The sequence below is a fragment of the Diospyros lotus genome, chromosome 13 (genome assembly GCF_014633365.1).
Source record: "Diospyros lotus cultivar Yz01 chromosome 13, ASM1463336v1, whole genome shotgun sequence".
In the NCBI taxonomy this organism is placed as follows: Eukaryota; Viridiplantae; Streptophyta; class Magnoliopsida; order Ericales; family Ebenaceae; genus Diospyros; species Diospyros lotus.
This window is the reverse complement of record NC_068350.1, coordinates 40,043,839-40,058,290: the sequence shown is the minus strand read 5'-3', so window position 1 is coordinate 40,058,290 and position 14,452 is coordinate 40,043,839. Positions and strand designations below refer to the sequence as shown.

The 14,452-nt window shown below is 38.1% G+C and overlaps 1 protein-coding gene across 3 annotated transcripts; it reads left to right on the top strand.

Moving 5' to 3' along the window:
- The first annotated feature begins 395 nt into the window (after positions 1 to 395).
- LOC127788588 (DEAD-box ATP-dependent RNA helicase 37-like) lies at positions 396 to 14,432 on the top strand. 3 transcript variants are annotated; one of them, XM_052317050.1, is made up of 8 exons: positions 636 to 653; positions 760 to 871; positions 1,005 to 1,918; positions 2,007 to 2,090; positions 3,445 to 3,687; positions 9,846 to 10,013; positions 10,335 to 10,448; positions 13,686 to 14,432. In XM_052317050.1, exons 3-8 carry the CDS (start codon positions 1,166 to 1,168, stop codon positions 14,175 to 14,177), a joined length of 1,854 nt encoding a protein of 617 aa, XP_052173010.1. In that variant the 5' UTR covers positions 636 to 653; positions 760 to 871; positions 1,005 to 1,165; the 3' UTR covers positions 14,178 to 14,432. The 3 variants fall into 3 exon arrangements, with proteins under 3 accessions (XP_052173008.1, XP_052173009.1, XP_052173010.1); XM_052317048.1 differs by having other exon boundaries at positions 396 to 871; positions 1,264 to 1,918; XM_052317049.1 differs by lacking the exon at positions 760 to 871 and having other exon boundaries at positions 398 to 653.
- Positions 14,433 to 14,452: the final 20 nt, after the last annotated feature.

Here is a 14,452-nt window from a genome sequence, read left to right as displayed (position 1 = left end):
AATTTAAAAAATAGTGTTTGGTTAATCAAAACAATCTTGATTTTAAACTACAAAAAGAGATTCCCACTTTTTATTAAAGAAAAAGCAATGCAGTACGACTCACACTTAGTATTGACTTTTAATATCAGTCAATAAATTGTACTTTTTTTTATAAAATAAAAATATTATTTAAACACTCAATTTTAATATTTGAAGCAATATTCTACATTCATATATTATATATTTATATTAGTATGACACATAATATAATATATTAATGTACAAATATTATTTTAAATATCAATTTAAATGTGAAAATTAAATGTTCAAATAACATTTTTAAAAAACCAAAGAGGCCATCTCTCCCAAACAAGGCCTTAAAAAGGTGAACCAGCTCTGACGAGTGACGACCGCTCTAGCTAGCTACTCTCTTTCTCTGTGAAAAATAAGCCAAAAAGGTTGAATTTTTTGAAAGAAAGAGTACGTAGTGGGGAGACGTCCGAATCTCTCTCTTCCTCAGCCCGAACCTATATTTCCGCTTCGTGTCCGATTTGGCATCTTTGTTCTTCAGGGACAAAAGCTTAGGGTTTCTCGTGTATCTCTCACATCGACTTTGAAGTTGGATCGGCAAGTTCGTTACATCTGCTCGAGTCTTGCATCATTGGAATTCGTCTGTAATGATCTTCTCTATCTTTATTATCTGTTTTCTTAGTTTTTTTTTTTTTTTTTTCTTGAATAGCCGATTCCTCCGTTCTGATTCTTGTGAGCGTTATGGTGCAGGTTCGTTGCCTCTCTCTGCTTTTTTTGGAGTTTATCTGACGCTTTTGTTTCCATTTTGCATTTTTTTCTTTTGTATTTCGCATGCTCGATCCCAGTTCCTTCTTTGTTTTTGGTAAATCTCGATCTTTGGTGTGGTGTTTGTGTGTGGGTAAAGTTTACATGCTTTGGTCCTTGGTTGCATACTTGTCTTTGAACTCCTGTTGCGATTTTTTTGTTAATTTGTAATTTCTTTTTTGGCTGATCAGGGTTTTGATCTGTGAACTATAGCTAGAATATTCTATTTCACGTGTTCTTAAGAGAATTTGGGCTTCTGGTTTTGCTAATTTTGATGCTTTGGGTGTGAATGTGTACCCATTTGAGTTGTGCTGTGGGCTACTTTGGAAAGAAAGAGTGATAACTGTCAATTATGAGAACATCTTGGGCTGATTCTGTTGCTGCTGAGAATGCGGCTTCTTCTTCCTCTGGTAGCAATGTGACTAATAGAGGTGCTTCTCGCCCGCCTAGGTCTGCTTATGTGCCGCCACATCTTCGTAACAAGCCACCTGCATCAGAGCCTCCAGCTCCGTCATATGGTGGTCCGCCATCTGGTAATGATAGGTTTAGCCACTCTGGACCCTCAAGTGGGTCAAGATGGGGAGGTTCCAGGGCTGATCATGGGCCCCAAAGATATAGCAGTGGTGGTCGAGGCGGTGCTGGCTGGACTAACAGAGGTGGGGGGTGGGATCCTACGAGAGAGAGGGAGGTAAACCCTTTTGGCAACAATGATGTTAGTGATATTGCAGATAGGACATCTGGCGAGCAGGAAAATAGCGGTATAAACTTTGATGCTTATGAGGACATTCCAGTGGATACGAGCGGTGAAAATGTGCCCCCTCCTGTGAATACATTTGCAGAGATTGACTTGGGGGATGCATTGAACCTAAATATTCAGAGGTGCAAATATGTGAAGCCGACTCCTGTGCAGCGCCATGCGATTCCCATTTGCATTGCTGGTAGAGATTTGATGGCTTGTGCTCAGACTGGATCTGGCAAGACTGCTGCCTTTTGCTTTCCGATTATTAGTGGAATTATGAGGGGCCACTTTACAAGACCTCAAGGATACCGGACTGTGTACCCACTTGCTCTCATTCTCTCTCCTACAAGAGAGCTCTCAATACAGGTTATTGGGACATAAACCAAATTTAATGCATTTTAGCATGCTTTTCTGTTATTCAGGCAACTTAATCTAAGAATACTTCAATGTGCAGATACACGAGGAAGCTAGGAAGTTCTCTTATCTAACTGGTGTTAAGGTAGTAGTTGTTTATGGAGGAGCACCAATCAAGCAACAGGTAGTAATTATTGTTATAATCATTATTTTCCTTTCATTCAATTGTTGTTTGTAGAAATATGGATGGATGTGGTTTTTCAAGGTTATTTTAAAAAAGATAGTTCTCTATTTTTTTAAGATGCATAATTTTTAAAAGAAAACTGCTTCAGAAATACCTTAAACCCTAACAACTTTTAGCATAACCTTTATAATTTTGGCCCCCATCATGCCACAACTTAAAGCACATGGATTGCAATGGGTCCTTTTACCTCCATATACCTAATAGTTCTATCTCCCTAGTACCAAAAGCTGTAACTCCATGTCATTTATAATTAGGAAAATTACACTAGAAGTCCCTCATTGTCATTTGGGTTTTAATTTATTCTCGTTAATTTTAATTTTAACAAAGCTACCTTTGAATTTAGAGAAATTTTTAAGCTAGTTTGATTAATAACGAGCAGCAAAAAATTGAACTAAATATTCTCAGGGGCTACTGTGCATAAGAAAAATAAAAATGGTAAAATTGCTTTATGATTAATGTATATAGGCAATCCTTATATTTTCTTTTAATTTAACCCTTGTACTTAAAGTAAACGTAAATTACTTTAAGTTGAGACTATGCGTTTACAAATTGTACTAAACATCCTCAAGTATTTCCAAATGAAATTCACATTGGCTCGTTTATCCCTTTTTTCGTATTTCAAGAGGATAGTTATACTCTTTAACTAATGGCCAAACACTTGAATTGTGAATATGAGGGTGGATCTTCTTGTTGGTAACAAAATTGTTTAATCTAATGATGCAGGCAACACATTATACAAGTGAACACAATTTTGAAATTGAGACATCTCAGTTATAAATTAATTTATACTTGAGAAAAAAATCATATGATGATTTTACTATTATTCTTTTCACATATACAAACCCACAATCTTGATTGGAATATTTCTCTACATTTATTTAAGTAGAGGAACTGCATTGAAACTCAAAAGAAAATTTGGAGGCCATGGTTTTACTTTCAAAAGCTTATTTAGCAATTACATTCTTGTCTATCTGTATGACACATGAGAATTTTTCATCCAATTTTCCAATTGTTATCAATCACACTAATTCTGCACATTTAGAAGTTAAAGAGAACTTTGTTCAAATTAAAGCTATAGAAACTTTTCCCCATATAATGTTTTTTATGTATTGACTGTCTTGTTACTTATATATATTTCCGTTGCCTGCAGTACACTCTGGTTTATTTTTTCTCATTTTGAAAAATAGTCACCTGGTATATCTTACACCAATTGATTGGTTGATTGTGATGCTAGATTGATTCTTGTTTATCTATATTTCTGGTGCTTATTGTTATGACTTGTTCTGGTGCTCAGCTGCGAGAGCTTGAGAGAGGAGTTGATATTCTTGTGGCAACTCCTGGGCGATTAGTTGATTTGCTTGAGAGAGCAAAAGTTTCATTGGAGATGGTTAAATATTTAGCTCTTGATGAGGCAGATCGCATGCTAGATATGGGGTTTGAGCCTCAAATCAGAAAGATTGTTGAACAGATGGGCATGCCTCCACCAGGTGTAAGGCAGACAATGCTATTTAGTGCAACCTTTCCAAAAGAAATACAGGTTTGTTAAATAAATCATTAGAATTTTTTTGGCTGACATGTTCTTGTCTAATCCAAAGGATCTCTATTCTTCATATTTGTTTATTCATTTTAAATTGATACTGGCTTCAAAGTATCATTAAGATTATTGTTCCGAGTCCTCTGTAGTGAAGTGGTCTTTTATATTGTGATTATAATCTGTAGTAGGTAACTTTTGAACTGTTAAGAGGGCTCAGATATAACTGTGATTATAAACTGCAGTATATAACTCTTCAATCAAATTTAATTAAAAGGGCTCAGATAGATACGACTATAGATGGAGATAAAATCATAGAAACTTGTAGGGGTTGCTTAGTTGTGGAAGATGTTTTTCCAGTATTCTATCTCCAATATTCTTCATCTCGACACCCTTTGTTTTTCGGAAATTACGAGTACCCCTGCCATTAAAAAAATAGGTTAAATTGACCAATTTATCTATACTTTTTTAAACTTGCTCTCCATTCCAATCTCACTTTCTTTTTCTCTCCAAACACTGAAATACAAAATTTTTAAAAAAATGGCATTGGTTGCCATCACCAGAGAGAGGGAGTAGGGATGACAATTTTTTCCAATTCAATGGATATTCGACAAATCTGGTTCATTTGGGCGGGTATGGACCTAAAATTGTCCAATGTGGCAGGTTTGGATGGGTAGGGTGACTGTACAAGGTCCGCATGGGTATGATCAATGCAGGGGAAAATTTCATAACTTAAAAGGGAAAGCAGGTGCTAGTGGGTCCATAACGAATTTTTTTCCCTATCTGAAATTTTGTGGGTTGGTACTAGAATAAACCCAAACCAGTTTTCACCTGATTAATAACCTTAAATGGGCTATGTTTTGGCTCAGGTTGACCCGTGCCCCATTTGCCATCTTTAGCTGTTGACTACCTAAGGCAATTCTCTTCATTTATCTAGGCTTCAGACCAGCTGTGAATAGGTAAAACATCAGGGATCTATCAATTTAGAGGGGGAGTTAAAAAGGATAAATTATAAGCCATATGAAATATATTGCCTGCCAAAATTAATTTGACCATGTTTAAGTTGGTGATGTTGGTAGTGTGTTTGCTGGCTACCAAGAGAGAAGAAAGAGTATCAATGAGATAAGAAGTCCAAATAGAAGAGATATAGATATAGTAGAAGGGGAAGAGAGAAATAGATATGAAGGGAGAGGGATTGAGATTGAGGGAGGCAAACATAGAGGGGGGAGGCGTAGATAGAGATGGAGACGAAGGGAGACATGGAGAGGGGGTGTAAAGATACAAGGGAGACAAAGTGTCACGGTCTAGCCATGATAGAGCTGTCCTAATTCCAATGTGAATTAGGAGAATGCAAGAACAGAACAAGAGTAGAGAAAGAGAGGAAGAGAATAAGAGAAGCGAGAGGGAGAAGAGAGAGAGAGTTGAGAGAAGTAGGAAATCAGAATTCTATTCCATGATAATTCTCCCAAGTGAGCCTTGGAGAGAATATACAAGCTGGTGGGAGGGTGGGCCCGCTATAGCAGATCCTATTCCCTCTTTTTGTTGTAACCGATCTTTTTGTCCTATTCCAGCCCCTACAGGTGGGCTTATAGGTTAAACTAAGTCCTAACAGAAAATGACAGCAGTAATGTCATGACCCAAGTAGTAATTAGAAGGACAATAATGTAATTAGTTATATTAGTTTGTTAGGAGATATTTGGGTGTTTGTTAGGAGCACATGGGTTTTGTTAGAAATTAGTTAAGGAGCTAGTTAAGGCCTATAAAAAGGCCCATTGTAAGAGGAGAGGGTATGCTGAAATTGATATTGAATCTCTATTTTCTCTCTAAATCTCTCTCTCCAATCTCCCTCACGTTCCTCTTGCTTCTTCCCCTTTCTCTCTCAATATCTCCCCCTTTTTTTCTACTAATTTCCCCCTTCCTACAATTCTGATTTCACTCCCCAATTCCTCTTCTAACCTATCACGAACCCTAGGTTTGTGACAAATGGCATCAGAGCAGTCGTCCTCGGCTGTGAGTTCGGAAATTCAATAGTGTCCGATCCGATTTGGAGGTAATCCAGCTAGAGTCGAAGTAGAGCAACGGTTCTTGGCGGTGGTTCCGATTCGTTTCGAAGGCTGCTGAAATCAATTTCAGTGATTAAACAAAATAGGCAGAAGTTCCGAGGTGATAGCGAGTCCGCTGGTGTTGATGCAAACAGCCAGGATGTCGCGATTTGGACTTGGGAGTGTGGAGACTGTCCAAGGCAAGCGTGAGTCCGTCGAAGGTGAAGCAGACGGCCTAGGCGTGTGCAACTGAAGCGGAAGACAGGATGCAGGAGCTTTGCTGGAGCTGAGGACAAGGGCGAGGAAGGTGTCGCGACCATTACCAAACGCGACTAGTGGGTAGGTAGAACCAGAGGAGGATTCGCGACTAGAGAAAACGACTGGTACGGGAGATTTGCTGAAGTTGGCAACGCGGACAGCATCAAAGGCAACACGAACTGAGGAGCCTTTGCGATTGGTGTCGGAGTCCATCGAAGGTGATACAACAACAGATTCGGAATGGGCGAGGCAAGATGTTGACGAACGGCAGCGAATTTTAATAAATCTTACTCGGAATTGGCGTGCTAAGGAGAGGCCGACGGTGATACCGAGTTGAATTTGAAGTCCAAATCAGAGTAGCGCAGCAGGTATGGGATTTGAAACGGAGAGACAATGAGGGTGGAACAGCAGGGTGGTTTGCTGCTGTTTTCTGAGTTGTCGTAGTCGATCTAGAAGGCGAGGCGAGTGAATCTCGGAGGGCAAATTAGGTTGTCGAAGGCGAGGTATAGAATCGCTGTTAGAGGCGTTGCAGCAATTTCAGCAGGACAGATCGATTGGGTCGGAAATCAAATAGTGACTGTGATCATCGCGATAGGTCACAATAGACCATCAAATTTTGACTATTTCCGAACAAGACAAGCCAAGCGATCTCAGCAGCGAGCTCTTGTACAAATTTTGAAGGCGAAGGTGGTCTGGTGATTCTGATTGCGATTCCGACAATTTTGTAATGGTCAGGCTCGGATTTTGGAGGCGCAATGGAGCAACTGGAATTAGACGAGAAGTAGAGGTATGTTACTGCTTGTAAATCACTTCACGATCAATGTTTCAGTGGTAAATTGTGGGTGATTAGGCAGCGATTTCAGTGGGTAGCGACTTCATTTTGGAGGGTGTGCATGCAAATTAGTTACTCGATCAATCTAGGTTGTGGCAAGTGGACTGGTAGTTAACCCGTCTGATTTTGGAACCGAAACTGAACGCATAATAGGTTGAGAGTAGAGGATTTTATTGGGTGCATCACAATCGCTCAAAGAAGGCACTGTAGGACAAGAAATTGGAAGGCGATTGAGGCTGGGTCGACTGCGAAAATAGGCAATTGAGGCTGGAACGTTTCTGGCGGAATTAATCTCTAGTGGTGGCTTACGGTGGTGATCTAGTGGCAGGAACGATAAAGTTCAGAAGGCAAAGAGGCATATGCAATTGAGAACGAAGCAGAAATACGAATCCAATTCGATTTTTAGGCTGCTGAAATTAATTTCAGCAAAGGGATTTGGGTGTTGATAAATGATTTCTCAACTCTAATTTGAAGGGCTAGAGTTGGATTATCGTAGCTGAACAATTAGTATTGGGTTATGGTTTCCAATTCAAATTGAAGGCTACTAAACGAGGAAAGCAACTGCAAAAAAAAAAAATTAGCAACTCCACTAAACAGTCATGACATTGGATGCTCCTTTTGGAAACTTGGAGAAAAGGTTGGGGCGCTTTGAGAGAAGGGTGAATGGGTTTCTAAATGAAATGAGGGATCAACTACAGGGTCTCATGGACATAGTCACTCACCAAAGTCAATCATCCATGAAGAAACTGACTCCGAATATCCTAGAGAATACTGAGAGGTATGTTTCCTCTTTCTCATCACCACCTCCTTCATCTAATTAGAATGAATATGAAAAAGAAGTGAGAATACCTAAAGAGGCAACTACCCAAAGGCTGCAAAGGGAGATGCTTGGGGATCGATGTTTGTCTAATGTGGTGGAAGAATTCTACAAAATCAAGCAAGATGGGTCAGTAAGGGAGTACGAAATGAGGTTTGAAGAGTTGAAGGCCTTGATGCACAATTATGACCCTTATTTGACAGAGGATTATTTCATTTTAAGCTTCTTAATTGGCTTAAAACCAGAATGTCGATTAGTGAAGGGGATTCAGCCCAAGATTGTCAAACAAGCTGTTGATAGTGCCCGATTCCACGAATTTGTGTTTGAAGAACAGAGGAAGGAAGAGGAGGAGAAGCTGAAAGAAAGAGCAAACAAGGAAGCAAGGAGCATTGATCATTTTATGGAAGAGTTGGAGCATGAATCAGAAATGAAGGAAAGGCGGAACCAAGAGCGTGGTGAACATCGCAGTGAAAATTCTGCCCCATCCAACCGAAATGATGAGAACTGCCATGAAGGTGGCCTATTTGTAGCTGAAATATCTTCTAATGTTGTGAAGGTGTGTAGCACTGATCCTAAAATGTGCCACAATATTGCTGTAAATTTTGAGGTTGAGGAGCAACATCAATTGAAGGTTGAAGGACTGCAAGTTACAACTGTTGCCAGTGGCCGGAAACAGCTAAATTCAATGAAGGCACTAGATGAGGATGTATTGACTGGATTTGGCATCATATTGGATCCTCAATCTATGGGTACAAGCTATCTTAATTTGGTAGCTATCACCAACGCACGGGAAATGGTATGCCACTCCTTGGAGGAAGATGCAGTTGTGATTGCACTGATTATCATTTTTGTTTCAGCTGATGAGTATCCAAGAACAAAGAAGAAGCGGCCTAGAAAGGGAATGATAAAAGAAAGAACAATGAAGCTAGAGAGAGTTGGTATTGGTTGAGGAGCAACGACTAAATTGTTGTAAGTTCTTGGGGACAAGAACTCTCTCAAGAAGGGAGGAATTGTCATGACCCAAGTAGTAATTAGAAGGACAATAATGTAATTAGTTATATTAGTTTGTTAGGAGATATTTGGGTGTTTGTTAGGAGCACATGGGTGCTGTTAGAAATTAGTTAAGGAGCTAGGTAAGGCCTATAAAAAGGCCCATTGTAAGAGGAGAGGGTATGCTGAAATTGATATTGAATCTCTATTTTCTCTCTAAGTCTCTCTCTCCAATCTCCCTCACGTTCCTCTTGCTTCTTCCCCTTTCTCTCTCAATATCTCCCCCTTTTTTCTACTGATTTTTCCCCTCCTACAATTCTGATTTCACTCCCCAATTCCTCTTCTAACCTATCACGAACCCTAGGTTCGTGACAAGTAAAGAAATAACAAAAGTTACAACCCTAAAGAAATTAAAATTTCGGTAGGCTAGGTTCTTCTCATGACACAAAGATGCATGGAGACAATGGGAATAGTGATGGAGGGACATATAGATAAAGCAAGGAAGCAAAACTGGAGGGAAGGAGGTAGAAATAGTGGGATAGGTGAATTCGTGGAGAAAGAGATACAAACCTGGTTTGATTGAATCCTTGATTCAAATTGCATGGACTTCCTCAACTAAAGAAAACAGAAACCTTGACTGACCAAGAGAGAAATCAAGGTTGAAGTCTGACAGGAATGAGATTAGGGGAATGTTCTGTTTTTTCATTCTTTAACCCACAACTTTTTAGTAGTTGCAAATCTCTCAAAAAGACTACAACAATAACAATTACAAGTCTTAATCTCACTAGGTGGGGTCAACTATATAAATTCTAGATTTTCAGCCATCTCTATCCATAACCATATCTTCTATAAGGCCATTATATTTTATGTGATGCTTAAGGGTTTTTCATCAAGTTTTCTTGGGTTTTTCTATCTTTCTTTTGCTACAAACTTCCTCTATTACATTCACTTGCCTCACGTGTGTGTTTATTGATCTTCTTCTTGCATATTCAAACCATCTTAATTGCATCTCCCACTTCTTATCTTCTTTTGCTGATAATCATTGATTTGGATATCTTAGTTTTCAATGGTGAGCTAATGTGGAACAAGGTCAGGAGAATTTCACTGAAAATTGCATTTCTTTTTCTTTTTCAAATTAATGTTACTTGTTAGTGATAATTTTTTGTCAGATTAATGTTATTGATATATTTGTTTCTTCTCCATGTTATTGTTGAATGCTATGCAGAGACTGGCTTCTGATTTCCTATCAAAATATATATTTTTGGCTGTTGGAAGGGTTGGCTCAAGTACTGATTTAATTGCTCAAAGAGTTGAGTTTGTTCATGAATCAGACAAGAGAAGCCACTTGATGGACCTTCTTCATGCACAAAAGGTTAATGGAGTTAATGGAAAGGTAATACTGGAGCGGTTGATATATAGTTGTTCCAAAATTTATCCTTCTAATGGGTCTCCTGAGCTGTCATCTAGGAATGTTCAATCATTTCCATGCTTTGATACTTCCAGCTAGTATTTTCTATCTGCACCATGAGCTGCTTAGCAGGAGTAGAGTAGTATAGAGAAAAAGGAAGGAATGGGGGAAAAATATACTGGTTCCCTGACTTTTAATGATTGCTTTTAGATATATAGTTCTGGACACTGTATGGTTGTTTTCAACCAATAGGATGTATTAAAGCTTTCTGTTGTTACTAATATCTCATTGCCACTAACTCTGCAGCAAGCCCTGACTTTGGTATTTGTGGAAACAAAGAAAGGAGCTGACTCATTGGAACATTGGTTGTATATAAATGGGTTTTCTGCTACTACTATTCATGGTGATAGAACACAACAGGTAATAAATTTCCAGATATGCATACACTAACAGCTCCTATTATTTTCAAGTTTTATTTGTTTTCAGCTTATATGTTAACCTTATGTTCTACTGGCTTATTGTCTGCATGTGAACCTAAGATAGGATTTGAGTAAATTCATTTAAATTTAATGGTCTTTCTATGAGCTAGAAGACTACATGAGCTTTAAATGAAAGTGATGATTGGCGACATGCTTTTCTTTTTCTAGTATTTTATTTTTGGGATCTCATATTTGGAGAACTTTTAGTTGTAAGTCTTATCTTGGAGAGGATCATTCTTAAATAGAAATCCATACATTGATGAGATATGACGATTTTAAACAAATAGACACATAGCACTAACTGTTGTATTATTACTTATGATCATATTAACATAATAAATAAAAAGCACTAAATAAATAAAAAAATACCATTTAACCAATATGAAGATACCATTTAATTTATCATACAATAAATATAAAACTATTAAAAAAATACTTGATTGAATCTAACACACGGTTGCCCTTAAATCCTAACAAATTAAGAAAGTTTCAAGAACATTGTTAAAAGAGATGGGATAATATAGCATTCTCAAAATATAGATTTACTTGAATTAACGTCTCATGTTAGTGAATAGCAATTGTAATATACTGGAGTCACCACTTATTTGCTTTTAGTCTTGTAGTTGTTCACAGATTAAGTCTTGTATATTTTCCTCTTCTACCAATACCATCATGGTGATTAGAAATTATTGTCCAATTTTTTATTTAAAATAAATTCCAAGATAAGAAAACAATCAGCTGTATGAAGAGGGCTATGAAATTGTTTGCTCCATCTAAGCGTAAACCACTTTAATAAATTGGGTATACAACAAAGTCCTTTTCTTCAGCCTCTATTTGATTGCATTCTGATAGGCTGCCGGTGTACCGGACCTACCCACAAACAGCAGCAGGCATGAAGATTAGAATAAGGGGTCAGCATATGCAGGTGTAACAACCAGCATGTGCGCGTGGGAGGGGTAGAATTGTAATCCACATGCTGAGGGAATAATCAGCATGTGCAGGGGAATTCAGCTAGAAAGGAGATAAGGAGAGGTATAAATAGCAGGGAAGAAGAGAGAGAAAGACGGCTGGTTTTTGGTAAGAGAATTCTGGAGAGAGAGGGCCTCTCAAATGCCCTGGGTTGTTCTTGTTCTTGGCTGAAAATTCTGATAGCTATTGATATTTGATTACGGTTTGGATTTCTATCTGGGATCATATCACATTCTTTGCCTTGTTTATTGCTTCATATAAATACTCTATGGTTGGGTTTTGATCGCCATTCACAAGATGAACTCTTACTGAAGGATCACCAACTTTCACTACAAACTGATATTGTGACTAAAAAATCTCCATTTTAGCAAAAACTTGAGCAATTTTCCCCCTTACTTTTACTATTTTCTTGTCGAGACTCAGGCCATCATCACAAGTGAACATTTGGTGAAGTTCTCACTTAAAAATTAAGAAAATACAGAAAACTCGACTTTTTTGTTGCAAACTGCTTAATGTTGGACCGACATAAATCTCTACTATTAAAGATGTCTTAAGATGTTGATGTGGAATGTGAAGGGAGAAGAAACAAGGGAGGGAGCACTGAGGGTTGAGGCTAGACTAGGAGGCAATATTAAAAGGTTGATGTGGAATGTGAAGATGAGAAGTGGCAGAGGCAGAAGCAACAAAATGGAGGCATTGTCTCTCTGATTTGGAATTTTGAGAGTGAAAATGGAGCTGTTAACCAAAATGGGATTTGGGAATGTGAGCTGAAACAAAATATATATATATATATATATTGGTATTTGGGGTACTAGTGGATCACTAGGATTAGTATCTCCAGGTACTAGCTCTTACCTCTTGTATCAACTGATGGATTCTCTAGAATGGCCACTAGAGAATCCTACAAATATCATGGTGATTGTGATGTTGGAGTCATGATGGAGTCTCTAGTGGCCATTCTAAGGGGTGAATGGCAGTAGTGTGGTTTTTCTTTTTTGGTGGGGGAATAGAAGATAGATGTTTTGTTTTTCTACCAGTTGGGTAAGCTTAGCAAGTCTACTTAACAACTTGTGTTACTTGATACTTGACTAATGTGGATTTAGCTAGATGAGATAATTTGTTATAGAAATATACAAAATGAATTCTCAATATAGGGTGGTTGCATGTTTAGCATAAAGGCAACTTGAGAGCTGAAACAATGAAAAAAATTGAAAACACAATTGCTTCACATAACTTCTATTTTTGCATGGTAATTCTTTTTGGAACCCATGATTCCTTTTCTTTTTTTTTTTTTATGTTTCCTAAAATTTGGGAGTTTTTGACAAATTTCTTAGAGAAGTTTTGAGTATCATTTACTGAATGTATTTCTCCAAGTCTATTTGGTTTTGATACCAGAAAACAATTTTTGGAACTAAAAGAAAAAACAGTTTGTCTGTTGGTGCATTGATATTTGATCATGTGGCTGTTTAGTGGTCACTTAGTTAACCTATTATTTGGCTAACATGTATTTGATGGGAGGGGTAATTTGTTACATAAGTTGACAAATAAAGTAGCTCTGTAATTGTTCAATACAAAGTAACATGTGCAGCAGCATCACAATACTGTAGTGATGTGATTGTGTATTGTTATTGTTTTCTTTTGATTAGGTAAATGTAATGTTTTGTTATTGTTTTGATTATGCAAATGTCAAAAGGGATTTTCATATTGATGCATGTCTGCTAGCACTTGGCTGTTTCTATGGTATGAACTTTAGCTCTTGTATGCTTGAACAATCTTGTGGTTTCTCCATTCCATTGTTACGCATTACTTTTTGTGGTAATGCCAGTAGACAGTTCCATTTGGGGCTTCTTTTGGTGAAGGATGAAGTTGTTGAAATCATGCAGATGTTATCATCTCTTCGTTTAACTTCATCATTGAAGTAATGATAGTGTTGTACTTAATGGTGAAGAACATAATATTCTGTGCAGTTAGATAGGGTTATCTTTGATGTTGAAAAACACAATTTCTGTATTTGTTCAAGATCTGTAACGTTGAAATAGATGTTCATCAGTTTTGGCATAAACTTGATTATATTCCTATGATTGTGCATGCAGGAAAGGAAAGAGAACTAGCACTTAGATCCTTTTAAGAGTGGAAACACTTAACGTTGAAATAGATTTTCATCAGTTTTGGCATAAACTTGATTATATTCCTATGATTGTGCATGCAGGAAAGAGAACTAGCACTTAGATCCTTTAAGAGTGGAAACACACCAATTTTAGTGGCCACAGATGTTGCAGCGCGTGGGCTTGATATTCCTCATGTAGCTCATGTGATCAATTTTGACCTCCCGAATGACATTGATGATTATGTGCACCGGATAGGACGGACAGGACGTGCTGGTAAGACAGGATTAGCAACCGCGTTCTTTAATGAGAACAATCTGTCATTGGCAAAGCCGCTGGCTGACCTGATGCAAGAAGCAAATCAAGAAGTACCTGCTTGGCTAACTCGTTATGCAAGTCGGGTTTCTTATGGAGGGGGCAGAAGCAGGCGGTCTGGTGGAGGGCGATTTGGTGGTCGTGACTTCAGAAGAGAAGGCAATTTTAGTAGGGGCAGGGGTGGCATGGACTACTCATATGGGGGTAACAGAAGTGGTGGTTACGGGGTATCTAATTATGGAGGGGGAAGTGGATCGGGCGTGACCAGTGCATGGGACTAATAATGTCGGGCCCGCAACCCAAACTTGTTTTCTCATGGTAATATGTGTATATACATGATCAGATTTGAGGGATTTTCGTATCTTACCCATGTTTACTATAATCTAATTTGAGTTTGGGTACCAGACTTAGGTGGTGCTTCTTTTATTGGTTGCCGAGTTCTGGCTGGAAAGTGGTTTAATGTGAAGATATAGAGAACTGAATTGTTGGAGAAATTGGTCGATGATAATACAATAATAAACCAATGATTGCAAAAATCATTCTGTTCTGAGTAGAT

Excerpts from the sequence above, each read along its gene's own strand:
- LOC127788588 (XM_052317048.1), top strand. The coding sequence starts at position 657 with ATGATCTTCTCTATCTTTATTATCTGTTTTCTTAGTTTTTTTTTTTTT. Across the intron at positions 872-1,263 it reads CAGTTCCTTCTTTGTTTTTG|GTCTGCTTATGTGCCGCCAC; the intron begins GTAAATCTCGAT and ends TCGCCCGCCTAG. Across the intron at positions 3,688-9,845 it reads CCTTTCCAAAAGAAATACAG|AGACTGGCTTCTGATTTCCT; the intron begins GTTTGTTAAATA and ends AATGCTATGCAG.